We start from the raw sequence: 27,233 nt of genomic DNA on the forward strand, positions 1-27,233 counted from the left end.
ACAGGAAGAAGAAAAAAGAAAAAACCTTTGAACCTTTCAGAGGAAGCTGGGATTTGTCCCCGTTACGGGGTCCCTGTGCTCACTCAGCCAGCTCGTGTTAGCAAGGTAGGCTCACTGAAAAATACTGGATTTTAGATGCTTTCCATCAATCAAGAGCCTGAGTTTGGTCTCCAGATGCAGCATTCACATTTTCTGAAATAAATCCCTTCACCCAGGATTTTTCTCCTGGGAAGCTGAGAAGCCTCAGAGAAAAAGGAAAACAATTCTTATCTCATTTGCTTCTCCTGTGTTTGGCTCCTTTGGAGTGTGTTTGGAGATTGTTTACCCACAGGTGGTTGTTTCATTGGATTCTGCTGGGACTCATTTGTTATTTTGTTATTTATTATTTGTCACTCTCTTTTGCCTCTTTGGCCAACTGGGGCCAAGCTGTGTCGAGACTCTGGAAAGAGTCAGGAGTTTTCATTATTATCTTTTTTTAGCATTCAGTAAGTTTCCTTTCTGTATTCTTTAGTGTAGTATAGTATTTTTTTCTTTAATATAATATAGTATAATATAGTATAATATAGTATAATATAGTATAATATAGTATAATATAGAATAATATATAATAATAATAATAATAATAATAATGTATTATAATAATAATAATGTATTAAAATTAATACTACTACTAATAATAAAATAATAAAATAATAAAATAAAATAAAAATAAAATAAAAATTAATAATAATAATAATAATAATAATAATAATAATAATAATAATAATAATAATAATAATAATAATATAGTATCATAAAACAATAAATTAGCCTTCTGAGAACATGGAGTCAGATTCATCCTTCCTTCCTTCATCTGGGGTAACACAAACACAAAACCCAGGCAGTGGCTGTGCAGTGCAGCCCATGACCCCACACAGCAGGAGCCTTCAGCAGCTTCCCCGTGCCTTTGGCAGGATATCTTAAATAAATATCTTTCTTTTCTTTGTGGGCTTTAGCAAAGGATTACAGCAGAGTTACCCTGTTTTCAAGTTCAAAGTGTTTTAACACACTTCAGCAGTTAAGTTAAAGGTGAAAATAGAACTATTCAGTGCTGGTTTTCTTTGGAGAAAAAAAAGAAATCACAGTTTCTTGTTCTTCCCTAATTAGGGTTCTGCTTCTTCATTTTTCCTAACTTCATGTGCTGGTTTTGATTACACAAGATGCAGCCATTCTTGTGCCCAGTAAAACCAGTGACTGACTGGGGTTTTGTTTTGGTTTGTGTTTTTTGGTTTTGTTTGCTTGTTTGGGAGGTTTTTTGGGGTTCTTTTTTGTTTGTTTTAGTTTTGTTGTTTTTTTTTTTTATTTTTGGGGTTTTGGGGTTTTGGGAGGTTTTTTGTTTGGGTTTTTTTTTTGGTTTTTCCTTTTTAAGTAGAAAGATCATCTCAATTCTGCTAATGTCTATCAAAACAGGCAGAGAAAGTGAAGGAGAGACGGAAAAATTGCTGCAATGCCAGGAGTGGAGGTTATAAAAACCCTTCCCATGGATTTCTGTGCATTTATTGAAGCTCACACACACCTTAACCTGCCAGCTCAGTGAAAGTGCATCCACCCTTTACCCTCCTGTAATGTGAAAGTGTCTTTGCAGTCCACAGAAATATAATCTCAAAACAGGAGGAGATTTCCTTTTTCTTAGGAAAAAGAGTGGCCATTACAGAAGTGTTAGAGATATATATTATAATATTGGCTTTTCACAAATAATTAAAGGAATACTGTATGTATCATGTTAAAGTAACTTTGCTATAAAGATATAATTTTTATTTCTGTTGTTAACTAAACTTAAACATAGTAATAAAGTAGCTAATATAAGTATGCTTGTGTTAAAATACCTACCTAGTTAAGATAATGGATGTATTGTATTATATCATACATTTTACATACATATTATTGTTATTATAATATTATATGTTATTATATGTATAATTACAACATATTATATTTGTATTATAATATTGGATTATAATCCAATTGTATTATAATTATAATTATAATTATAATATTGGATATTATACTTTTATAATATTTTGTTTGATAGTATAATATTAGTTATTATATATTATATTGATTTTATAATATGATCATATAATTTTAATTATTATGATAATGTTAGATTTTTATATCCTATATATATATATTGGATTATCCTATACACACACACACACACACACACACACACACACACATATATATATATATATATATATATATATATATATATATATATATAAAATAATATTGGATTTTTGCAAATATTAAAATGGATTTTATGTGTGTGGTGTTAAAGTAATTTTGTTATAAAGATATAGTTTTTATTCCTGCTGTTAATTAAACTCAGACATAGTATTGAAAAGGCTGATATAAGTTAAAATGTGTTAAAATGCCTGCTGGGATGGGATAACACCCAATGCACACAGGATGAGGACACCTGCACACATCTGCCAACCATCAGCACTCACTGGCTGAAAACAGAGTGCACCAAGGCCAAAAACTGAAGGTGAATGTAAAATAATACTAAAACCACAACCCAGAAATCCACATGCTCCAAAAAGGTGGAACCAAGGAGCAGCCATGCCAAACAATTCTTGGGATATGTAAACCAGTGTGGGGAAAAGTTGAATATAGATAAATATTTATGAATATGGCACAGGCTGATGCCATGGAAATGGGACATGAAGGGTGTTCCCAAAAGAACAAGTGAGCTCCTGGCTGAGTGCAAAGCCACACCCAGCTGCAATCTTGGCTTTATTGTCTTTGTCCCTCTTGTCCTTTAATAAACTTTTTACATTTTCACAGGAGAGCGAAGGTGTTTTTCACACAGGAATGCGCCTTTGCCCTCATCAATCTTTCTGTGGGACTGGCAGTGGCTGCAGAGTGTGGCAATCTCTACATTTGGCAGGGATTTTGCTACCTGCAGTTCAGCTCCCAGGCGAGCAGACTGCAAAAACACCGAGTATTTATTCAGCTGTGCCTCTCTGCTGCATCCTGGGGAGAAAAGGGATGTTCTGCCTCTTCAATCACTTCATTCTTTGCTGGAGTAAACAAGAGGAGCCACGGGGGGTTCTCTTTGCTTGTGAGATTCTGCACGAGGCTCCTTCACTGCTAGAGCATGAAGTTCTTGCTCTGGAAGGAGGGAAAGATGAGCTGGGGTCACCACATTTGTTAAAGGGAATGCAAAAAAAGGACTGAATAATGGTCCAAACAACGGCTTTCCATCCCCACCCACAGCCCAAGCACCATCTGAGCACAGATGTGCTCAGAGACCCCTGGTCTGGGAAAAGATCCATGAGAGAGCAAAGAATGAGAACCAAAGTAACATTGAAGGTGAAGGGATCAGTAAAAAACCAAATACTACAAACTGTGGAACTTGGGAGCAATGAGCATCAAACCAATGAATTTCCCTGGGTTGGGACTGTAGAAATACAAGAAAACTCCAGTGAAAACCTCATGGGATGGAAGGATTTTCTCTGCACACCCAGAGGTTCATTCTCCTGTAAAAATATAAAGTTTAATAAAAGACAATAGGAGACAAGGCAATTTTGGAAACACCCTTTATATCCCATTTCTATGGCATCAGCCTGTTACATATTCATAAGGAAGCAATGCAAAAAAGATCTGAATAAATGATCCAAACAGCTCCTTTCCATCCCTACCCACAGCCCACCACAGTGGATGTGAAAAGTCTGAGGGAGGGTTAAGCCCTTGCTGTCCCCCAACAGTGGGAAAGCCAAAAAAACTCTTCAACAACATTTTTAATGTTAGAGAATCAAGGCATGACTTCATTCTGGCCAGGATGTGAAATCATTTCATCACAGAAATCATTTCATCACAGAAATCATTTCATCCACAGAAATCATTTCATCCACACATAGCCTGGGCTGTGCAAAGCAAATCCTTCCATGGCACATGAATTTTATTTGATTTTTCAGATACCTACACAATGGAAACCGGGAGAAATTAATTGGTACAAAATTCATTGGTCCTCAGTCAGGTAATTCCCAGTATCTGGGAATTGGTTTTGTTTTTGTTTTTGCTGGATAGCTTTTGGTGACATTGTGACATTGTGTGTCCCTGCAGGAGCCTCCTGTCAATCCTGCTCAAGCCATGGAATTTGGAGTCTGTGAGCTGGTGGGGTTGAAGTTGGTGTGACCTTCCATCCAGCCTGGCTTAGGCCAGAATCCTGATGAGGATTTTCCAAATCAGCATTCAGGCTGCTAAGAGTGAGTGAAGTTCTGGTGGTATTAACACCAGGCTGCAGAGGGGTGCTGGGCAGGGGCAGAAAATGTGAATTTTAACTGGGGAATGTGCAGGGGCTGCTCTGCAACCTCTTCCTCCCTGTCCATCCCTGAGCATTTGGAGCTGGAGCCGTTCTCCACAGCACTGGAGCACAGCCAGAAACTCCCCCCTAAGCTTTCTTCCCCCCTCAAAACTTAAAACATCCTCAGCCTTTCCTCATGTGGCAGCTTTCCAGGCTTTGGATCATCTTTGTGGCCTTTCTCTGGACCCTTTCCAACCTGTCTACGTCTCTTTTTTTGTGTAGCAGGAATCAAGGCTGAATTCCAGGCATGGCCTGCCAAGGGTTGAGAGGGGCAGTGCCTGCCCTGGCAGTGCTGGTGGTGCCCTGGCTGGTGCTGCTGCTCTGGGCACTCGTTCTGCTGCTCATCCCCCAGGAACCTTTGCACAGTTTGGAGGTTTCCCCATCCTAATTCATTTTCATTTAATTAATCGAATTGAATTAAGAAATGACACTTAAATTATTTTTAGTTTTCACTTAACTAACTGCTTGTGTTCTGTAATGTGGATTTTTTAAATATAATTATACAATACCATTTAAACTTGTGAAGAAGAAGGTGAGAAAGAGTAATTTCTGTTTTAAATCTTCTATTTTGTTTTATATATATATTACTATATTTTAAAATATATTACTATCTTTTTAGTAATTATATTATAAAATTATAAAATAAAATTATAAAATATATAAATTATTATAATTATAAAACATTTTTTATTATATTTTACTATATTTTAAAACTTCAAACACCAAGTTTTTTACTATGTGATATTACACACTTCTATTCAAACTACACACTCATAATCTTAATTTTATCACTAAATTTTGGAAACCTTCTCCACAGCCTCAGGTCAAATGCAGCATTCTCTTGTGGGTCAGAGCCTGGCAGCACAGAAAATCTAAAATTCTCAGTATCCAGGGTTCCAACACCTCTCCTGAGCAAAAAGCTCTCTATTTGCTCTCAGAGCTCTCCTGGTACATTATGGCCATGTGACAATCAATTAACTGCACACTCTATCAGAATAAAGAAGCCACCCAACCTTATATAACTCTTTTTAATTGTTTTCTTACATTATAGCATTTTGCTAAACTTATTCTGCCATAATTCACATAATTTAATTTCTCAAAGTGCTAATAAAATAATTGCTTCCTTCCTGTAGACAGAGTGCCTGAAATGTCTTCTCTCATTCAGAACATTATCAAAAGTGACTGCCATGAATGTTTAAAAGGACTGGTTTATTCACAAAATTGTTCTCCCTGGAGTCTGTGCTGTGTCTCAGACAGCCACAAAGGTGCAAGGAACCTACCCAGACATTTCCTGGGGCTCCCTGCCCTGGAGAAAACCACCTGGAGTAGAAAAACATAACAAGTCTCCTGAGTAAAGTTCTGTGGCGGGTGGAAATCTCCTGTCCTCATGGAACAGCTTGGAAATAAACCACAAAATTCAAATCACAAGTAAATAACTCATACTACCATAGGAACCGTAGTATGGAAACTCATATTTTCACTTCCCTGCACCATCCTGAAACTCAGAAACAAATCCAAAATCTCAGCTGGTCACAGGGAGCAGAGGAGACCAGGAGTGCAGCTCTCTGGAGCTGCCACAGGAGATGGGGCATTGTCACTGGCATTGTCACTGCCACATTTTCTGGAAAATCCTCTTAGCCCAGGATTTTCTCCTGGGAAGCTGAGAAGCCTCAGAGAAAAAGGAAAACAATAATTATCTCATTTGCTTCTCCTGCGTTTGCTGCTCTAGAACGTGCTGTGGAGATTGTTTGTCCAACATATGTGAATTGTTTTTAATGAATGGCCAATTCTGGCCAGCTGTGTCAAAGCCCTGAGGAGTCACAAGTTTTTTATTATTCATTCTTTTCCAGCCTTCTGTCTGTATCCTCGCTCTTTCTTTAGTATAGTTTAGTATAGCATTCTTTAATATAATAGAACAAAAAAAATAAATCAGCCTTCTGAGGACATGGAGACACCTCATCCTGAGGGCCTCACAAACACCACAGGGGCAGGCACTGAGCAGCAGCAATCCTGGATCCGGGTGAGCTGGCAACTTCTGTGCCTCAGTTTCCCCCCTTGCAGAGGGGCAAGGGAGTTTGGAGACTTCACAGGAGACACACGATGAATTAGAGCCTGCAGGGTGCACCACAGAGGGGAAAGTATGGGGTTAAATTCTGTTGCAGTGGAGGTTGTAGTAATTATAATCACAGTAATTGCTTTCTTAGGGTAGTTTGGCACTCTCAGTGCTCTAATGGCGGAAATCACAGCAATTTCTTCTTAAACTCTATCTGTTACCCCTTAAAGGCAGTGGAAGGTGTTCAGGCCATCACTCTGTGGAGTGTTTTGGATCAGGGAAGGCCTGGAAGGCTGGAAGAGAATCACAGCTAGAGCAGCACGAGGAAAACCATGCTGAGAAAACAGCTTGGAGTGTGCATTGCTGAGGAGCCAGGCCCTGGAAGGTGTGTGAACAAGGCTGGATGGGCACTGGCTGCCGGGGTTGAATTGAGGGGTTTGGGTTGGGTTGGACTCGATGGTCTTGGAGGCCTCTTCCAACCTTGTGGTATTTTCGGGGTCCCCAGGATGAAGGAGGAAATGATGACTCTGACTCCGTGTTCTTAGAAGGTTCATTTTTTATTTTATGATACTGTATTATATTAAAGAATGCTATAGTAAACTATTCTAAAGAATAGAGAAAGGATATTTACAGAAGGCTACAAAGAATGACAAGGAAAACTCATGACTGACTCCTCAGAGTCCGACACAGCCCGACCGTGATTCATCATTAATTAAAAACAATTCACATACTGGATCAACAATCTCCAAACCACATTCCAAAGCAGCAAAACACAGGAGAAGCAATCAGATAATATTGTTTTCCTTTTTCTCTGAGGCTTCGCAGCTTCCCAGGAGAAGAAATCCTGGTGAAGGGATTTTTCAGAAAATGTGACAGTGCCACAACCTGGTCATTCTGTTCTGTTCTTTGTGCTCACACCATTCCCACGAGGTCATTTCCTCTGCAGGGCTCAGCAGTGACACCAGGACAAGAGGACACAGCCTCCAGCTGTGCCAGGGGGAGTTTAGGCTGGGCATGAGGAAAAAATCCTTCACAGAAAGAGGGAGTGGGCACTGGAATGTGCTGCCAGGGAGGTGGGCACTGCCCTGAGGTGTTTAAACAAGGCTGGGTTGGCTCTGGGTGCCAGGGTTTGATTGAGGTGTTGGGGCTGGGTTGGACTCGATGCTCTTGAAGGTCTCTTCCAATCCTGTGATTCGTGATTTCCCCCAGCTCTGCTGGGGAAACACATCTGGGGAAATGCTCTGCTGGGTGCAGCCCTGGGGGTGTTTAACAAAGCCTGGATGGGGCTCTGGGTGCCAGGGTTTAGTGGAGAAGATGCTGGGGCTGGGTTGGACTCGATGATCTTTAAGGTCTCTCCCAATCCAGTGAATTCTGGAGCTCTGTGAGGAGTGTTCAGAGCCAGGGTACCAAAGCAAGACCCACAGCTGTCAGCAGGTACCAGCAACTTGGGCCATTATGGTTGAAGTAACCACCAATAAAATCCAATCAATGAAATCCCTTTTAAGTTGGTTGGATCAGTGACCCAGCAAATAGCTCCCCTGCAGAAAAGGAAATGATAGTCTATAAAGTGAGAACTCAATGGGAAAAATCTATTAAAGTGAGCCAGCTAGAAGGAGACCTTTGGTGTTAACTGAAACCTTTTGGAAAGAAGCCACAAAAAAAAAACTCAGAGCAGGCTTTTAACCCTTCAGCTGCCACTGTGCCACAAGGTGCTGAGGCTGGGCAGGGGCAGCCAGGCAGGGAGGATGAGATGGTGGTGCCCAAAAAGCCTCCAACAACACATTAATGTTAGAGAATGAAGGCATTGCTTTATTCTGGCCAGGATGTGCAACAGAAATCATTTCACCCACACAATGCCTGTGTTAGAGATACATCGTTTAATATCGGCTTTTTGCAAATATTGAAATGGATTTTATGTGTGTGGTGTTCAAGGAACTTTGTTATAAAGATATAGCTTTTATTTCTGTTGTTAAATAAACTTAGAAATAGCTGATATCAGTGTGCTGGTGTTAAAATGCCTGCTGGGATGGGATAACACCCAATGCACACAGGATGAGGACACCTGCACACATCTGCCAACCATCAGCACTCACTGGCTGAAAACAGAGTGCACCAAGGCCCAAAAACTGAAGGTGAATGTAAAATAATACTAAAACCACAACCCAGAAATCCACATGCTCCAAAAAGGTGGAACCAAGGAGCAGCCATGCCAAACAATTCTTGGAATATGTAAACCAGTGTGGGGAAAAGTTGAATGTAGATAAATATTTATGAATATGGCACAGGCTGATGCCATGGAAATGGGACATAAAGGGTGTTCCCAAAAGAACAAGTGAGCTCCTGGCTGAGTGCAAAGCCACACCCAGCTGCAATCTTGGCTTTCTTTGTCTCCTATTGTCCTTTAATAAACTTTTTACATTTTTACAGGAGAGTGAACCTCTTTTTGCCAGGCTATTATGTTTTTGTGCAGGGAAAATCCTTCCATCCCACGAGGTTTTCACTGGAGTTTTCTTGTATTTCTACAGTCCCAACCCAGGGAAATTCATTGGTTTGATGCTCATTGCTCCCAAGTTCCACAGTTTGTAGTATTTGGTTTTTTACTGATCCCTTCACCTTCAATGTTATTTTGGTTCTCAGTCTTGGTTTTCTCCTTTTTTCCCAGACTGGGGGTCTCTGACCATGCCAGGGTTGATGCTTGGAGCTGATGTTCATTAATGCTCATTTATCTTTTGTGCATCTTCTGTGCTGCTCCCAGTCTGCTGGAAGCTCATCACACCTTGAGTGATCCAATCCTTTGAAAAGAAACTTAAAATTCCTTTCTCCTGAGGCAAAGGTGAACAAAACTGACTAAATTTACCCCAAAAAATCCAGTTTTGTATCATTTTCCAGCAATGGGGCAGGTGTTCAGGAGTTCTCAGAGTGGATTTTGGAGCACCCAGCTCCAGGAACAGGCTCACCCTGCAGGGCTTTGAGCTGATTTCTGCCCCTGCCAAGCAGAGGATTCACAGCTTGCCCAGAATTTAAACCTCAGCTTTTTTGTACCATCTAAACCTCAGCTAGCAGTGCAGCCCGAGCCTGGGACAGTGCAGAAGAGAAACCTGATGGACCCAGGAGTGCATTATGAAGGAAAGGGTTTTCTGGCACTCAGAAAATTCAAAATATCCCACCCAACTAAATGGGAGAGAAAAGGAAGAAGAAGAAGGAAAAGAAGGAGAAGGAGAAGGAGAAGGAGAAGGAGAAGGAGAAGGAGAAGGAGAAGGAGAAGGAGAAGGAGAAGGAGAAGGAGAAGGGAAGAAGGAGAAGGAGAAGAAGGAGAAGGAGAAGGAGAAGGAGAAGGAGAAGGAGAAGGAGAAGGAGAAGGAGAAGGAGAAGGAGAAGGAGAAGGAGAAGGGAAGAAGGAGAAGGAGAAGAAGGAGAAGGAGAAGGAGAAGGGAAGAAGGAGAAGGAGGAGAAGGAGAAGGAGAAGGAGAAGGAGAAGGAGAAGGAGAAGGAGAAGGAGAAGGAGAAGGAGAAGGAGAAGGGAAGAAGGAGAAGGAGAAGAAGGAGAAGGAGAAGAAGGAGAAGGAGAAGGAGAAGGAGAAGAAGGAGAAGAAGGAGAAGAAGAAGGAGAAGAAGAAGGAGAAGGAGAAGGAGAAGGAGAAGGACCAGCCTCCACCCTAAAGCCTCCATCTTGCTCTACATTTATTACTATATTGTAAAACCCCAAACTCTGAGTTTCCCAGCCTGTGATATCACACCCTTCTATCCAAACCCCACAGTCCCAGTTCTCTCATTCCTTTTGGAAGCTCTCCACAGCCTCCTCAGGTCAATGTGGGGTTCTCTGGGGGTCAGTGCCTGGCAGCACAGAAAGCCTGAGACTCTCAGCACCCACAGCTCCAGGAGGGATCTGCACACACAATTCCCAGCCCTTCCCTGCACTCTGCCGGGAGCTGGGGCTGCTCTCAGTGCTTGGCAGGAGCTCCCAGTGCTGGGATTTCTGTGTTTCCTCAGGAATTGCATCACTCCCAGCAAGGCTGGCTGGGAACAATGGGCAGTTCTGGCCTCAGCTCCTCACTCAGATATTCCTGTCCGAGGAGCAGCAGGGTATTGAGGAGCAGCTGGGCTGATTTCATGCCTGATGTTAAGAAACCTGAGCTCTTCATCCAGCTGTTTATTATTATTTTTATAGAACTGCAGGTCTCTTCCTGCTCCATTCTACAGCACAGAGAGGTTTTTTTTCCAGCTTTCAGTGTGTCACTTTCTAAGACATTTGTAATTGGATCCTGTCTGTGTCAGCATCTCTGTCTGAGAGCTTTGCATTTCCCCAAGCACAGCTGCAGGGGATGCATCTGAAATCCAGGGTTGGCTTTTCTGAAGCCAGTACAGTTAAATCTTAGGAGGGAGAGGGGGATTAGGCACAAAATTCAGCTGGTGACTAAGAAAAATAAACTGTAAGTGCAGGGAAGAAACACCTTGGGCAGTGTGGGTTACAGTGATGGAATAAATCTGTTGCTAATACTTTATAAGAGTCAGCTCTCTGGTTTATGTGTCACATCTGAACCCTTCAAACACTCCACACCTCAAGAAAAAAAAATAATAGAAGGCAATTAATCACTCTGAACATTAATTGCTCACATTTGATTAGCCAGCCTTTGAAAATAAATGTGAAACAGAAATAGAAAAAGCCATTGATAGCATTGACAGAACATCTCTGTCAGAGGAAAAAAACAAAATAAAACAAAAAAAACCCCAATAAATTTTAAAAATGGCATTACTGCCTGGTCAGTACCAATGACAGTGAATCTGGGGCTGTGAATTTCCCGTTCACGCTGGTGGTTCTTAAAAATACTTAAAAATATTTAACAGCAATGATGTAAAAATATGCCTGGCATACGCTGCCCCAGGTGTGTCAGTCAGGCTCCCGACACAGTGGAGATTTATGGCCTATTTGAAATATCAAAATACACATTGATTCAATAATTAAACTTCACAGACACCCCTTTCACAGCCAGCAGAGCTGTACAGCAAACTGGGAGGGGTGAGATGTAGAGAAAACATGAAAAATGTAAAGTTCCATTTAGCCTAATGGATAACTTCCCCCTTTTTCTTCTTCTCTTGAGTACCTATTTCTCTTCCAGGGCATAACATTCCATGAATTATCATCTCATTATCACCAGGCCCTGCATGTCACTAATATTTTTGGGGGGATAAAGAGGATTAATAAATGTTAAGTAGCACCTTGAAATTTTAAAGGAGAAATTGGGGAAAAAAATAACTGGATGCATGCACGTGGCCCAGGAGACAGCCCCTGGAAAAGCAAATCCACTTCTTTTAGTGTGCAAGTCCCAAAACTAGATTTTTTTCTTAAAATATTCTAGTCCCTTAACATTTGCATGAGCCAAACTGATTTGGACAGGCAGTTAGTTTAGTTATTTTCACTCCTGTTGGATGGGTGAGATTTCTTCCAAGTCTTGTTGAAACTTGCTCAGAATGGAACTGAACAAGAAGAGTGTTTGAAAATGACCTCGGAGGGTTTGAAAATGACATTGAAGAGGTTTGAAAATGACCTCAGAGAGGGTTTGAAAATGACCTCGGAGGGTTTGAAAATGACATTGAAGAGGTTTGAAAATGACCTCAGAGAGGGTTTGAAAATGACCTCAGAGGGTTTGAAAATGACATCGAAGAGGTTTTGAAAATGACCTCAGAGAGGGTTTGGAAATGACCTCGAAGAAGGTTTGGAAATGACCTCGAAGAAGGTTTGAAAATTACCTCGAAGGGCTTGAAAATGACCTCAGAGAGGGTTTGGAAATGACCTCAGAGGGTTTGAAAATTACCTTAGAGGGTTTGAAAATGACCTCGAAGAAGGTTTGGAAATGACCTCAAAGAGTGTTTGAAAATGACCTCGAAGAAGGTTTGGAAATGACCTCGGAGGGTTTGAAAATGACCTCGAAGAGGGTTTGGAAATGACCTCAGAGAGGGTTTGGAAATGACCTCGGAGAAGGTTTGGAAATGACCTCGAAGAAGGTTCGGAAATTACCTCAGAGGGTTTGGAAATTACCTCGGAGAGGTTTTAAAAACGAGCGCGGTTCGCTGAGGAGGGGCAGGGCTGTGCCGCGCTGGGTGGGACACACGGACACGGCGGGGCCCGCCTGGAGCCGCTCATGAATGAACTCCGGCAGAATTCTATTTTTTTATGAATGGGCGCTCCGCCGTGAATGAACAGCGCGGCCCTGCCATGCGATTGGCCCGCCAGGGTGGGAGCCACGCCCACTCCTCAATGGCTGACGGCCGAGGCGAGCGGTGATTGGCGGGCGTGCCCCGACTCGGGGCTTCATTCACAAATTCGATCAAACAAAGGAGTGGGCGAGCCGGGGCCGTGAGCGAGGCCAATGGGGGGGAACCGGCCCCGGGCCCACGGCGGCCTCGGAGCGGCCACGGGGCGGCTCCGCCGGGCGCTCCGCGTGGGCCGGGCCCGCCGGTGCTGAGCGACGGCTCCGGACCGGACCCGACCCGACCCGACCCGAGCGGGGCTCCTGTCCCGGGGCTCCTGTCCCGGGGCTCCTGTCCCGGGGCTCGTCCCGGCCGGGCTCGGTCCCGCCTCGCATCCGAAGTTTCGGTGACGCGGTCGCCGCCTCTCCCGGGTCGCGGTCCCGCCGCTGCTGCGGATCCCGGCCCGGTTCCCCGCCCCCGGTACCCCCCAGATGCCCCAGGAGGATGAAGGGGTACCTGGACCAGCAGGTGCCGTTCACCTTCCCGCAGGTGAGTGGCGGCTCCGCCGGGGGGGCTCCGGGCCGGCCCCGCTCCGCCCGGGGCTCCGCTCTGAGCCGCTCCTCCCTCAGCAGCAGCCCCCGGGCCCCGCGCTGCCCGCGGGCCGAGCCGTGCTGGGCGCTGCCAGGACTCCCGGGGAAGCGGCGCTGCCGCCGGAGCAGGACTCGGAAGGTGAGGGGGACCCGGGGGTGGCCGGGCAGGAACCGGGAGCGGGGTCAGATCCTGCTCCGCTCCGCGGCCGGAGCGTCCCGCAATCAGCAGCGGCTCCTCTCCCCGCAGAGCTCTTCCAGGACCTGCGGCAGCTCCAGGAGACCTGGCTGACTGAAGGTAGGCTCCTTCCCTTCTTCTTAAACTTCTGGAATGCTCTGCTCGGGGAGGTGGTGGAGTCACCATCCCTGGATGGGTTTAAAGAAAGCCTGGATGTGCCAGGGTTGAGTTGAGGTGTCAGGGAATGGGTTGGACTCGATGCTCTTGAAGGTTTCTTCCAACCTTGTGATTCTGTGATTTCCCCCAGCTCTGCTGGGTGCCATCCCTGGGGGTGTTTAACAAAGCCTGGATGTGGCTCTGGGTGCCAGGGTTTATTGAGGGGCTGGGGCTGGGTTGGACTCGATGATCTTGGAGGTCTCTTCCAGCCTGGTCATTCTGTTCTGTTCTTTGTGCTCACACCATTCCCACGAGGTCATTTCCTCTGCAGGGCTCAGCAGTGACACCAGGACAAGAGGACACAGCCTCCAGCTGTGCCAGGGGGAGTTTAGGCTGGGCATGAGGAAAAAATCCTTCACAGAAAGAGGGAGTGGGCACTGGAATGTGCTGCCAGGGAGGTGGGCACTGCCCTGAGGTGTTTAAACAAGGCTGGGTTGGCACTGGGTGCCAGGGTTTGATTGAGGTGTCAGGGAACAGGGAACTCGATGCTCTTGAAGGTTTCTTCCAACCTTGTGATTCGTGATTCTCCCGGCTCTGCTCGGTTTTGAGTTGGTTTTGGGGTTTGTCCCGCTCCTGACTCCAAACAAAAGTGTTTTTTTCCAGACTTGCCAGCCCCTGGCTTGTGGAAATGAGGATTCTGAATGGCACCATTGTGCCGGGCATTTGCTCATGAATGGAGCTTGGCTGCTGGCCCGCTTCCCTGGGTACAATTTTCGCTCCAGGCTGTTTGTAACTGCTTCGATTTTATGCTAATTTGTCACTTAGATTTGTAGGTTGCTAGAACGTTGATATTTTCTTAAGCTACAAAGTAGTCTTTTAATTTGGGGAACAAAATGCTTCTATTCTTTCTCGTTTTCTTCTTTTTCTAATTTTTTAATGTAATACTTTGTGGGGACCTTCCAGGAATTTACATACTTTTCAGTTTAGTGTCTTAATTGTTTTGAACTTCAAGGAAAACTTCGAATGCCAGGAAATCACATTAATTCCAAGTGAAACTAGTTCTAAACGTGGTGATTTTGCTCTAATTCCAGTACTACAGATGATCCATTTTCTAGAAAATTCAAAACACATCCTCGAGTGCAGTCTTTTGATAAAGACAGGAGTACTTATTGTATCTAGGTATTTAAAAATCTTTAACAATAATGATGTAACAATATGCATGGCATTTTGAGCAGGGTTACTGCCTGAGTATTTATTTTTGGCTGACTGAGATTTGGCTGACTGGGCTTCCATCCTTTATGTCCCTTAATTTTGACTGCATCACCTGTGTTTTAGAGCAGAGGGAGTGCAATCTGTTCTCCACTCTGCAATAACGAAAAATGTAACTTTTGTTAGCAGCAGCAGTGACAGACTATGAAATAACAACAAGCTGCTGCCAGCTCTCCCTTCCCTGCAGTAAAAGGGATGTAAAAGTAATTGCTAGAAGTTAGAAAAGATGGGTAAGGTTTCTCCCAGGACTCACATGTATTCATTAATCCCAAAGGGAAACTCTCCTTAGGCACTAAAATCATCCCAGCAGAAAGCTCAGATCTTTCCTGCAGAGATTTATTTCTGCCTTAGTGTTAATTATGCTGAATAAAGTGCCAAAACTGACTCCTCCCTGCCTCTTTTTCTCCCTCCCTCCCTCTCTCTCCTGACAGCTCAGGTTCCAGACAATGATGAGCAATTTGTGCCTGATTTCCATTCAGAAAACTGTAAGTACCATGGGAATGCCCTCACCTCTTGGGGGAAAGGCAAATCCAAATTCTGGTGCCTTTCCCCCCTGCTCCAGGCAGTTTCCCCCACATAAACTGAAATTAAACACTTTTACTGGCTGCTCTTGTTTCCCTCCTTTCTCAGAGCTTGGTCTCTGAGCCATAAATTTAATTTCTTTCTCTTTTTGACCTAGAGCTGAGGAGAGGGATGGTCCCAGTTTCACTCTGAGTGGATCAGGGGGAGTCAGGTGTAATGTGAGATCCTGTTCCAGCTATTGGGGGCTGGAAAGAATTGGCTGCTGCCAACACATCCAACTTCTTGACAGTCCCGTGGAGTTCAGGGCACTGAACTGTTGGCACAGCAAAGATCAGCAAAGGAATTGCAGGATTTCCTGCATTTGGAAATGCCTGACAATCATGGCTCCCCACAAAGAAGAAAAGAGTCAGTTTGATCTTTCCTTTCTCTCCTGCAGTAGCTTTTCACAGCCCTCCTGCCAAGATCAAGAAGGAGCCCCAGAGCCCCTCGGAGCTGCCCTGCAGCCACGAGCAGCCGCTCCAGCACAACAGCAAGCAGTGCCTTTATGCCAGGTATGGCTCCCACAGGGAGGGGCAGCAGCTGCTCTGAAATCCAGGGCTCTGAAACTTGTGTCTGGGTTTGGAAAGCCAGGTGTGTGCTAAGGAAGGCAGGAACCTGCCCTGAAATGGAAAATGTAACCCCCCTCCCTCTGAACTGTTATAGTTTTGAAATTAAAAGGTTCTCAGGCAAAGATATGGGAGCAGGAATTACATTTCTTTATTAGGGAAGGAAATAAAAACGATATAAACAGTTCAGTAAAACAAACCAACACTGCCAGAGTCAGAACCCAGCCTGACACCCTGTGGATCAGGCTGTTGGCAGCAGAACCATTGGAATTGTGGCTCAGCCCTCCTGCAGTGCCAGGGGTGGCTCTGCTGGAGCAGGGATCCTGTAGAAAGGTGCAGTCTCTGCCTCTGAAGATCCAGGGGAGGAGGCAGCTGCTGCTCCTCTGGGGAATCCAGTGCAGAAGCTGTGCTGGTGTTCCCGAATCTCCAGATTATATCCAGGTAGGAATGCTTGGCTCCTCCCCCTGGGCGGAGCATCTCCCCATGGGATGATGGAATTGGATCAGCCATGCAGGGACCCTCACTGGAGATAATTAATAATTAATGGCTCATTAACAGCAGAGATCTCCCTGGAGGGTGGATTGGTTTGTGGGAGAGATAAAGAAAACTGCCCAAAGAACAGCAGAGGAGTGCCCCAGCTCTGAGAGATGGTGATAGAGCCCAGCCCCAGCCCCACCTTGCAGCCTGGGACAGATGTTCCAGGTGCTGCCACAACTCCTTCCTGGAGATCTGAGATGCTGCAATTTCTGTTGGGCTCTTCCAGTGCCTATGACCAGCCCAGACAGTGCCCCAGCCCTGGAGTCCTGATCCAGCCAGCACTGCAGCAGCTCCCCAGGCACGACAGGAGCTTCCCCTGCCCTGCAGGGCCCCCCAGCTCCACCTCCAGCTGTGGCTTCCTCAGGGAGAGCAGGTGAGGCACCTCAGAGCTGGGCAGGGGACACCACTGGCAAGGATCGTCCTCCTTGGTGGTGGCAGGGGGAAGGTGGGAGTGCTCTGTTTGCAGCCCCCTGTGGCACCCAGCTCTGCTGCCTGGGGCGTGAAATCCACACCCTTGACCCTGCCAGGTCCTGCAGTGATGGGCTGTGGGGCAGCTGCCCTTGGAAACATCCTCCCCTGGGATGTCACCCGTCCTTGTGCCAGCCACCGTGAGCCCTGCAGCTCCAGCAATGGGCTGAGAGGCTTCTGCCCCTCATCCAGCCCCGTGCCAGGGCTGAAACCGGGGGGGCAGAAAACAAAAACCAGGGCTGAAACCAGGGGGGGCAGAAAACAAAAACCAGGGCTGAAACCAGAGTGTTCTTGTCACCATTATGTTGGACGTGACAAACACACACATGATCAGAGCCCAAGAAGAAAGAAGTTTTTATTCTGCATGTTCTGCAGCTTATATACTTTCAATAGAGTGTGATTTTAAGTCATTAATTACATTGTCATACATTATATTATAAGACATTAATTACTAATTACATTAATTAATTACATATAATAACTTCTTATATTCATTGGTGCAAAGCAATTAGTGTCAATAGAATTGGCAAAAGTTTTACAGAAATTTAATAAGGTACATATACACATTTACTTATGCACATAGTGTAGCTTACAAAAATTTTCTATATAGATACAATAGGTATATATAATATATAGGTGTATATATATATAATATATAGGTATATATATAGGTATATATAATATATATATAATATATATACCTACATATTATATATATAGGTATATATAATATATATATTATATATAGGTATATTATATATATAAATATATATATTATATATATATAATATATAGGTATATATATATTATATATAGGTATATATATAGGTATATATAATATATATATTATATATATAATATATATACCTACATATTATATATATAGGTATATATAATATATATTTTATATATATTATATATATTTTTTTATATATAACATATATATAAAAATAGTTATTTTATATATCTTTATAGATATCTATCTAAAAGACATATTATTAATAATATAGATATATTATATTGTTATATTATTATAGTAATGATATATTAGTAATATCAATATATATTTATGTCTTTTTATGTATCTTTTTTAATCTGTTTCCATGCTGACAGCCTTGTTTTCTTCCTTGCTATGGATCCACTCGAAAATCCTCAATTTTTATTTTTTCTATTAACTCAGCTTTGCTTGCAGGCCAGCTCCCAAGCCCCTGCACAGATTCTCCACGGGGGAATCCCCCATTGCTTCTGGGGCTGCAGATTCTCAAGGCAGCAGCAGCCTCACACCTTCTCCCTTCTCAGCTCTGCCTATCAGCCACCTCTGGAGCTGGGCCATCCCTTCCCGCGGTCCCAGGAGGACCCCACTGCCTACCAGTGCCTGCAGTTCCCCCGGCAGGGCTTCAAGCAGGAGCAGCAGGAGCCGCAGTGCGAGGCAGCAGAGCAGGCAGGCAGCAGGCAGCAGCTCCCAGCAGCTGTGCTGGTCAAGCAGGAGCAGGGGGATTACCTGTACGAGCCAGGTGAGGCAGAACTGACCCTTCCTGAGGGCATGGACTGGGAGCACTGCGGGGTGGGAGGGCGGGGGTGAGAGATCACTGGAGCCAGGTGGTGGAATTTGGGGTTCATTGCAAAGGGTCCACAGCTCAGAGCAGGCCTGAGAAGGGAGAGGGGGAAAGAGGATGAGAGGGTCAGAGGGTGGGAGTGAGGTTCCTGTTACAATACCATCAATCTTCTTCTGTGCTGAATATTCTAATTCTCACTAACCAATCTAGTACAAGATACAAATCCTATAGCATTTACACACAGCCTATAAGAATCATTACATTACCATCCTGGGTTACATTTTAAACCCTAAAAACTCCTCTTTGGGCCCCTTCTGCCAAGCTTGGGCCCCTTCTGCTCTGCCCCTTGGGCCTGTCTGCAAGCAGAGGGTGTTGTTCCATCAAAAGGGGATCACCTTCAGCTGGCCACACCATTGTTTTCCAGCTGTTCAGTAACTGAGGGATCTCAAACCTTGCTTTCATTTCAATCTCACCTATAGTTTCCACATTCTCAAAATCTTTTGCCAGGCAATCCTATTGATAAGGCTTTCCTGTTCCATCTTCCCCAGCAATGGAGCAGCTCCTTGGGGAGCACCCAGCTGGGTGAGCTGCTGCTCCCTGAGCCTGGAGCAGCCCTGCCTCACTGGCTGCATTTGTGCTCCCTGGGCAGCTGCAGCTAAAACAGTTCTGGTGTTCACTGCATCCAAAACAAGGCTGGGACACTCACCTTGCTCTGAGAAAGAATTCCTGGTACAGAGCTGAAAGCCTGAGCAAGGTAGGAGGGGATGATAAATCCACTCAAAGCAGATAAAAGCATCCCCACCCCAAGGGAGTAAGGAGCCAAGCAGGAGACACTCAAAGTTCATTGTGATCCCACTCACACTATCAGGAATGAAGAAAAGGCTGTTTCCAGTTTCACAGGAAATTTTTGTTTTCAGGGGTATTTGTGAGCTTAGAAAGTAGGTGAGGTCAGTTTTGAAGAAATGATGCTGAAAACAACAGGAAACAGCAGCAGAAAGGAAGGAACCAAATATGTTGGAGCTTGGAAAGAAAATCTGTCCTGGGTCCTTGCAGCAGAAGCCCCTCTGAGCACAGAGGAAAGGGCTCTGGGTGGGCTCAGCTCAGTGCCAGGATGCTGCTGGGTGCTTCCCATGGAAACAAGGCTCAGAGAACAGAGATTTCAGGGGATGACAAGAGAAAAGGTTCAGTGATGCCCAAAACAGCTCTCTAGAGGCCAGCTCTCTCCTCCAGGTGATCCTCTTATTTTTCCACAAGGCATAAATCTTATTTTTCTGGCAGATCTGTCCAAGGACTCACAACCCTGAGATCACAATACCCTCTCCAGAGGGAAGGATCCTTCTGGTTTCCTGGTGTTTTAATGGACAGCTTGAATGGTTTCCTTTAGCAGAAATAAACAGAAAAATCAAAAGCTCCTATGAGGGAATCACTCGGGTGATATTGGTATTACAATTTCACTGGGTCTGTTCAGAAAATGTGCAAGCCCAGAGGATGGGAATGTGCTTTTTGTGAGAGTTTATGGCTGTAATAAGACCCAGGCTGTCAGCTCAGAGTTCTCTTCCCTCAGCATCAGCAAAACATCTGCTGGCAGCCATGGCCAGACACAGGTGTGAGAGGGAAATGGAACAGAAACCTTTGCAAGCTCCCAGTCACAGCTTCTGTTTCAGCTGTGCACTGTAAATAAATTTGATTCAGAAAACACAAATTGCACAGTGCACAGCCAGCACTTTACACTACACACAGAACCAGGAAAAGACTTCCTGCTTGTTTTTAACAAAGGCTGATTTTTCTCTTACATTTTCTAAACTGATTGTGAGAATGCCCCCTCATGATGTGAAGAAGCCAGGGAGGCTTGAGACATCTGAAATGTCCTTTGTGAGACTCTGTAAGAACATTTAGATGCTGCTGCTCTCCATTGACATCACCACAGTACCCCTGGGAAAGTGTAATGCCTTCTTAAAGCAGCAGCAAAGTGTGTAATCATCTGAAACGAAGAGGAGAGAGAGGTTCAAATTTGTTTTGAACGTTGATTTATGCATGATTTTGTGTAAAAGCGATGTGGAGGTGATGGGCTGGATATTCTGGCTCCTCTGAAGGATGGTGCCACCAAATCTTTCTGCTCTGATTCGTGATGGGAAGGGCAATGCACGTGAGGCTGCAGTTACCAGTCTGACACTCACCCTTCAGAGGACCTTGCTCAGACAGCTGCACTCCCCTGTCCACCTGTGCTTTTTGAACAAATTGTTAATTTGTTAATTGTTTTGTAGATGCTCCTGACTGCCCTTCCATGTACCTGAACGCTGAGAGTTACCCAAGGCACTCGTGTACAGAAGATCCATCAGGTGAGAGATGCAGGCTCTGGCTTTTCTCCCTGCAGCTCCTCCCCTGCCTGGCTCTGACTGCTGCTGCTGCTTTCTCTTCCAGGCTGCAGCTATGACAAGCAGATGAGGTCCTTTGCTGATGATGTCTGCGTTGTCCCAGAGAAATTTGAAGGTTGGAGAAGGAAAGGCTTGGGGTTTTGGTGTAGGATAGGGTTACCCATCACCTCAGCCAGCCCCTTGGCCAGTACCTACACAGCTCATTACCCTGCTTCTTGCAGGTGTGTTTGTACCCAGCTTTTTTTGGTATTTTGCTCGTTTTTTTGAGCGTTCTTAGCAGTAACCAGGCCTTCTAGCATAAGCAGCTTCATTGTGACTTATATCAGAATTGCTTGTGAATTTGCCACTGTTGTAAGTGAACTGAAACATTCCAGGTAAACATTTTGAAACTGCGAAATGTGCTGCTTTTTTTTTTTTCTTTTTTTCTTCTTTTTCCCAGTTGTTTTAGCACTGCTCTCCTTAGAGATGTCATGTTTGTCCTTGTCAGCAGGAGACATCAAGCAGGAAGGTGGAGGGTACAGGGAAGGCCCCCCCTACCAGAGACGGGGCTCGCTGCAGCTCTGGCAGTTCCTCGTGGCTCTCCTGGACAACCCCACCAATTCCCACTTCATTGCCTGGACTGGCAGAGGAATGGAGTTCAAGCTCATTGAGCCAGAGGAGGTGAAACCATTGGGGCTCTCTACAGGCTCAGGGAATCACTCTTTGTTTCTGGGGCTGTAAATTCTCAAGTGGCTTTTCCTCTGCCCTGGCAGTGGCACCTGCCAGACCTTGCAGCAAGTCAAGGTTTTTAGAAGAGGTCAAAACACTTGAGTGGCACCAATATCAGGTTTAAGAAAGGCTGCTTTTGTGTGAGTTCAAAACCCCAGCTATGCAGCATGTCAAATTACCCACAGCCTTCATTTCCCTGGATATTCACTCCCAAGCCTGCAGTGACCTGTGCTGCCTTGTCATGCTCCATACTTGAGGCTGACATTGAGGTCTGGACTTTTGAGCCCTACTGATTGCAGAAGTTTTCATAATATATGTCCTAGTCTACCTTTATTTCAAAATTACTTCCAATGAAGTGTAATTTCAAATGCTGCCATGTTCCAAAAAAAAATCCAGTGCTGCTTGACAGTGTCTGGGAGAAGTGTCCATAATACCTGTTCCTCTCTTTTTCCAGTTAGAGCTGCATTTAGCACTGTTCTTGCTACAAATCAAAATTTATGGGCTCTTTCAGTGCAGATGAGTTGACATTGGCTTACAACAGACTTCTGAGTCTCGTGGATAAAGCTGAAAATTGTGTAGGAGTAGAAAGGCACAGGTCCCTTCCAGTGTGCTCCCTCATGCTTGGTCTCCTGATAAACATGGAACCTTGAAAATGAAGTGTAACATAGGAAAAAGCAGCCCTAGAAGAGGCCTCCTGGAGGAAAAGATCTCCTGGAGGGAGGATTGGTTGTGGAAGAGATAAAGAAAACTGCCCGATGAACAGCAGAGAACTGCCCCACCTCTGACAGCTGGTGATAGAATAAATCTGTTTATTTCGATTTAATAAATCTTTCAGCTAAACCCTGCAAGCTGAGGCTGCTGTGCTCACAGGCACTGCCTCCTTGGTGCTGTTTGCAGGTGGCCAGGCTCTGGGGGATCCAGAAGAACCGTCCAGCCATGAACTACGACAAGCTGAGCCGGTCCCTGCGCTACTACTACGAGAAAGGCATCATGCAGAAGGTCAGTTGGAAAAGCAGGAAAAAACTCTTTGTACTTTGTGTGATGCTTCTCTTGCTTGAGACAAGAAGCCCTAGACAGAATGTCCTTGAACCAGCTGTGGGAAATAGGAAATGTAAGATTTTTAGAGAGCTGGGCAAGGAGGCCTTGGAAAGAACAGAAAATTCAGAGCTAGCTGCAGCTGCAAAGTCAGAAAATAGAAAAAGTTGCTATGGTGTAAGCAAGCAAGGACATGAAACAATAGCCTGGGTTTTAGGCTTGGCTGAGGTTGACCTTAAGACTGCAGGAAAATATGATTAGCAAGATAGTAGAAGGTTTTATGATTAATAATGGTGTATTGTGGATTGTTAATAGAGAGCACTGTGTGAAGCAGGTGTACATGTGCTTTTAGTGATGGGCTAGGATTGTCTGTGAGCTTTAGCAATATGCTCTTGGCTAGAAATGTTTTCAAGTGCTCTCTAACAAAGAAATCCTTGGCTGCTGCAAGCAGGATGTGAGCTTTGCCATCCTCCTGCAGTCTCAGCCATGTACGAAGGCTGATGGTGCAATAAAGCTCCAGGAATGTTCTCCAGCAGTCCCTCCTGATTGTGAAAACAAGAAAACAAGCTCCAAACACACACACATCCAGGCATCCCAGCCTTGCTCTCCTTTCTTTGCTGTAGCTCAGTGAAGGAGCTGAATGTAGGCAAAGCCTGAGAAATAAAACCAAGGGGGAATTAGGGTTTATTTCTCTTTTTTTGGTATATATCTGCAGTCAGGAGAGTTGGAATTTATGCAGCTTCAAGGGGGTACAATCAGTCCTTCCTCTGGTGAGGAAAAGGCTGCCTGGAACTTGGTCCTGTGTGGTAGGGATGGTGTGTGGCACACGCAGGGCCCTGGGGAGTTAATTGGGAGTGTGATGGTCTGGGAGCAGGGGCTGCTGTTCAGGGGCTGCTGCTGCTGCTGCTGCCTGGACAGAGAGTGGCAGCTGGCAGCCCCCAGGTCCCAGCAGTGCCACATTTTCTCCAGGTCTTATGAGCTCTCAGAGAAATACATCACACCTGAGATAGCCCAGCTGCCTCAAATGACATAAAATCAGCACGATGGCTCCTGAGGTAGTGTTAGAAACAGAAATGTTTTAATAACAGGCAAAATAACAAAATTCTTTACAGAGAGAAAACCCAAGCTAAGGGCAAGAGGCTCTTGCTCCTGGTAAAAAATACCCACAAAAGCAATTAGATCCTTTGTTCTCTTCTTTTTCTAGTGAATTGCTTAGGCAGGACCTTTTGGCCTCTGTCCAATCCTTAGGTCTGAGGTGAAGTCCCCAAGGTCCTATTTGGGGACAAAGACACCTGTGAGGTGTCTTCTTACCAAATTGAGGAGAGAAACTTGTGGATTTTCCTTTTGAAGGAGACAAAGGACAATTTGGTCACTCCATCAAGAGGGGACACAATTCCTACACAGGAGCTGCTCCAGGGGAGGTCAGAGCAGCACGAGGGCAGCAGGGAAACCTCCCCCAAACTCCTATGGCTGCTTGAATGCCACGAGCCTGAGCTTGCTGGCTTTCTCAGGTGCATTGTGGAGGGAGAGGAGAAAAGGGAGTGGGGCAGGGACAAAGCAGGTGAAAGATAAATTCAGGTGAAAGATAATTTCTGCCTTCTAGGCAGTCTTTGGTCCAAGGAGAAAGGTACAGCTCTGACACACCTCAGGGCAGGCAGATGTTTGTGCAAAGCTTCCCTGGTGCTGCCCCTGGGCCTGCAGCCCTCACCTGGCCTCCTCTCCTCCCTGCAGGTGGCTGGGGAGCGTTATGTGTACAAGTTTGTGTGTGAGCCTGAGGCTCTGTTCTCCATGGCCTTCCCCGAGCAGCCGCGGCTGAAGGCGGAGCTGGAGCTCAGCGAGGAGGACACGGTGCCCCTGTCGCACCTGGGGGACAGCGGCTCCTACCTGCCAGAGCTGGGCAGCTTCCCTGCACAGCTCTACAGCAAAGGCTACACCTACTAGCACTGCTGGGAGCACCGTGAGCAGGGAGGGATGGCTGGGGGCCAGCCCTGAACTCTGCAGCCCTGCTGTGCTCAGAAATCACCTGGCAGCACACAGGGCTCTCGTGTGCTTGTGATAAAAACTCCTGCTGGGTGAGGGTGGGGCAGGTTCTCAGCTGTGCAGAGATCTCGGGTGATTGGTGCCTCCAAAGGTATCAAACCTGTCACAATCCCCTCGTTGCAGAGGGAGGGGATGCTGTCCCACCAGGGCTTTTTTCGTTCAGAAAAATGAGAGAAATTATGAGAATGTTCCCATGCTGCTGCTGACTCTGTTCCTCCTGTACACGTCCAGACCCTCTGCTTCCAGAGGAACTCACTCTGAAAGGCCACTTAAGCCTTCCCAGGATGGCTGCAGGACAATGGTCCCGGACCTTGTGCCTTCCTTGAGGAATACTCATTAATTATCTTGTACCTGCATGCTCCTGCCCTATCAGCTCCTGCCCATGCCAGCAGTTTCTGGTATTCAGGCCCTCTGAGCAGGGCAGGTGGAGGCCTTGGCCAGGGTCCTGCAGTCCATGGCCCAAAGGCATTTAGGGGAACCAGAGAGGAGCTGGATTGCCCTGCTCTGGGGCACAGCTCAGTGTAGGGGTGTGGCTTTTCCAAACTGAAAAAGTTCCCCAACAAACATTCTCAGGATATTTGAAGAGCTGCCAGGCTCTGGAGTGTGCCCAGCCTGAGCTCGGCTAGAGAATTGGCTGAGGCAAGAAAAGAACCTGGTGGAGGTGTGATTAAAAAATGCTGTACAAGGTAACCTGAACCATACATAGATCTTAATATAGAATTCAGACTTAAACTCCACAGATATTTGCATGTTTGAGGGGAATTCAGATGTGTTGAAAAGGCAGCTCTCTCTGCAGTCCAGTGCAGCACATGCAACTTAACTAAACTGGCAGGTTTTCCACAACAGTAAATGTTCATAATAGGTACCACATCCTGATTAAGAGGTGCTTAATTTTTTAACTAGCAGCTCCACCACGTTCCCAGTTGGACAAGGAGCAGTACAGTGTACCATACAGAAAAAGTCTCTTTCCACTGCTTCAGACTGAGGTTTCATTTCAGCTGCTGAACACAGAGCATTGCCAATCCTGCCAGCATGGTAGCCTGTAGAAAAAATTCTGTATATTGCCTGAAAGCCTGATTTCCCCTGCTGGCTGTCCCCTGCATGGCTCATGCCAACCCTCCCAGCCTCAGCCCTGAGTGCAAGAGCCATGGAAGGCAGCACTCCCTGCCTGAGGAGAGGCACCCAGAGCTCTCTGCTCTGCTGCTGCTGCCTTTGGTGCTCTGACAGTCCCTGACCCTCCTGCCTGGCCCTGGCCCTCCCTGGGCAGCTCCTGTGCTGTCCCAGCAGTGAGGCTGAAGGGGAACCTTTCCTTTGGTATAAGCTGCCTTTACTATTTATGAGTGTAAAAATATTATCATGAATAAACTGCTGTCTCTGGCCAGTGCAACCTCACTGAGTGCTCCTGCTTTGCCTTCTGAGCTTGCTTTGCTCCTGCCCTTGGGCCCAGCTCACAGCTTTGATCCCTCCACCTGCAGCATTCCCCAGGATCTGACATTGATCCTGCACCCTCTGGGCCACCCCTCTGCCCTTCATGCTTTGACTCTCTGAGTCCAAAGTTACAAACTTTGTAATTGCCTTTAATTTTATGATGATATAACATGAGGGGGAGGCTCAGGACGTTGAACAACATCCCTGCTCACCTTTGTACAGAGAGGTATTTCCAACATAGTTACTTTTCAATGTGAAACATTCTTCCAGTTCGCTGTGTAAAACAACCAGTCAAGCTACTTCTCTTCATTTCAATAATAATTTTAGCAAATATCCCAGTTTTGGAAAAAAAAAATAAGGTTTCTACAGCTATGGAGTCAAATAAATTTCATCTGTTAGCAACAAAAAAAAATATTTTACAGATAGTTTGGGCTGACACAGCACACACTGGGCAGTCAAGTTCTTTTTAAAACAAGGAACTGTTACACAATTTTTACAGATATTTTACCTGTAAGAGCTCATTCTATTACAAAAACCCAACAGCTGTGATGCCACCAAACATTGTAAGTGAAAATAAAGCCCATGGCACATTGTATAAAAGACCCAAACATTTGTAACCACTTACATTCCCAGATGGAACTGTGTGCAGAGGGGATTTCTGGGTGATAAAGCCTGATGGGGATGAAGGGTAAGTCTTGCAGCCTGACCTGTGCCATTGTCCAAATACATTCTAGCTGGGTTTCAAGAATTTTTCCTGCCTTATCCCAAAGCCAGAGATACTAAATATCTCACCACTGATGGCTTAAATAAAATACAAGTAGTTACACTGCATGGCAAAATGCATAAACTTGGTAAAATAAAGAACAGGCTGCTCCCAAAAAGCAGTCACTGACCAAGAACCTTAAGCAGAAATAAATCCCTTTTAGCAGGGTAAAAACACAAACTATTCCACCTTCTATTTGTCTGGTCACTCAGAACCCAGTCAGGCTGGTGAACAACCAGTTTTAAATCACCATTTTTTGGTGTTGTTCAGCTCAGTACCCAGACTCCTGAATCTTAGATTTTGCTCTTGAAAGGTGAACAACCAGTTTTAAATCACCATTTTTTTGTGTTGTTCAGCTCAGTACCCAGACTCTGAGTCTTAGATTTTGTGTCTTAAAAGGGGAATCTCTAAAA

The 27,233-nt window shown here is 45.1% G+C and overlaps 1 protein-coding gene across 4 annotated transcripts; it reads left to right on the forward strand.

Annotated features, from left to right (window-relative positions):
- The first annotated feature begins 12,671 nt into the window (after nt 1-12,671).
- Nucleotides 12,672-26,005, forward strand: ETV4 (ETS variant transcription factor 4). 4 transcript variants are annotated; one of them, XM_077190771.1, is made up of 12 exons: nt 12,672-13,142; nt 13,223-13,322; nt 13,431-13,478; nt 15,215-15,268; nt 15,742-15,856; nt 16,674-16,820; nt 18,215-18,429; nt 20,736-20,810; nt 20,893-20,961; nt 21,334-21,506; nt 22,452-22,553; nt 24,321-26,005. In XM_077190771.1, the coding sequence occupies exons 1-12, from the start codon at nt 13,098-13,100 to the stop codon at nt 24,528-24,530; spliced, it is 1,353 nt and encodes a 450-aa protein (XP_077046886.1). In that variant the 5' UTR covers nt 12,672-13,097; the 3' UTR covers nt 24,531-26,005. The 4 variants fall into 4 exon arrangements, with proteins under 4 accessions (XP_077046886.1, XP_077046887.1, XP_054505632.2 ...); XM_077190772.1 differs by having other exon boundaries at nt 21,337-21,506; XM_054649657.2 differs by having other exon boundaries at nt 12,726-13,142; nt 13,226-13,322.
- Nucleotides 26,006-27,233: the final 1,228 nt, after the last annotated feature.

Source organism: Agelaius phoeniceus, chromosome 26, assembly GCF_051311805.1.
Source record: "Agelaius phoeniceus isolate bAgePho1 chromosome 26, bAgePho1.hap1, whole genome shotgun sequence".
Taxonomy (NCBI): Eukaryota; Metazoa; Chordata; class Aves; order Passeriformes; family Icteridae; genus Agelaius; species Agelaius phoeniceus.

What these genes read in the sequence shown, in the direction of transcription:
- ETV4 (XM_077190771.1), top strand. Translation starts at nt 13,098, where the DNA reads ATGAAGGGGTACCTGGACCAGCAGGTGCCGTTCACCTTCCCGCAG. An exon ending in GGCTTCCTCAGGGAGAGCAG is followed by an intron (nt 16,821 to 18,214) that starts GTGAGGCACCTC and finishes CTCCCTTCTCAG; the next exon opens with CTCTGCCTATCAGCCACCTC. An exon ending in TGTCCCAGAGAAATTTGAAG is followed by an intron (nt 20,962 to 21,333) that starts GTTGGAGAAGGA and finishes TGTCCTTGTCAG; the next exon opens with CAGGAGACATCAAGCAGGAA.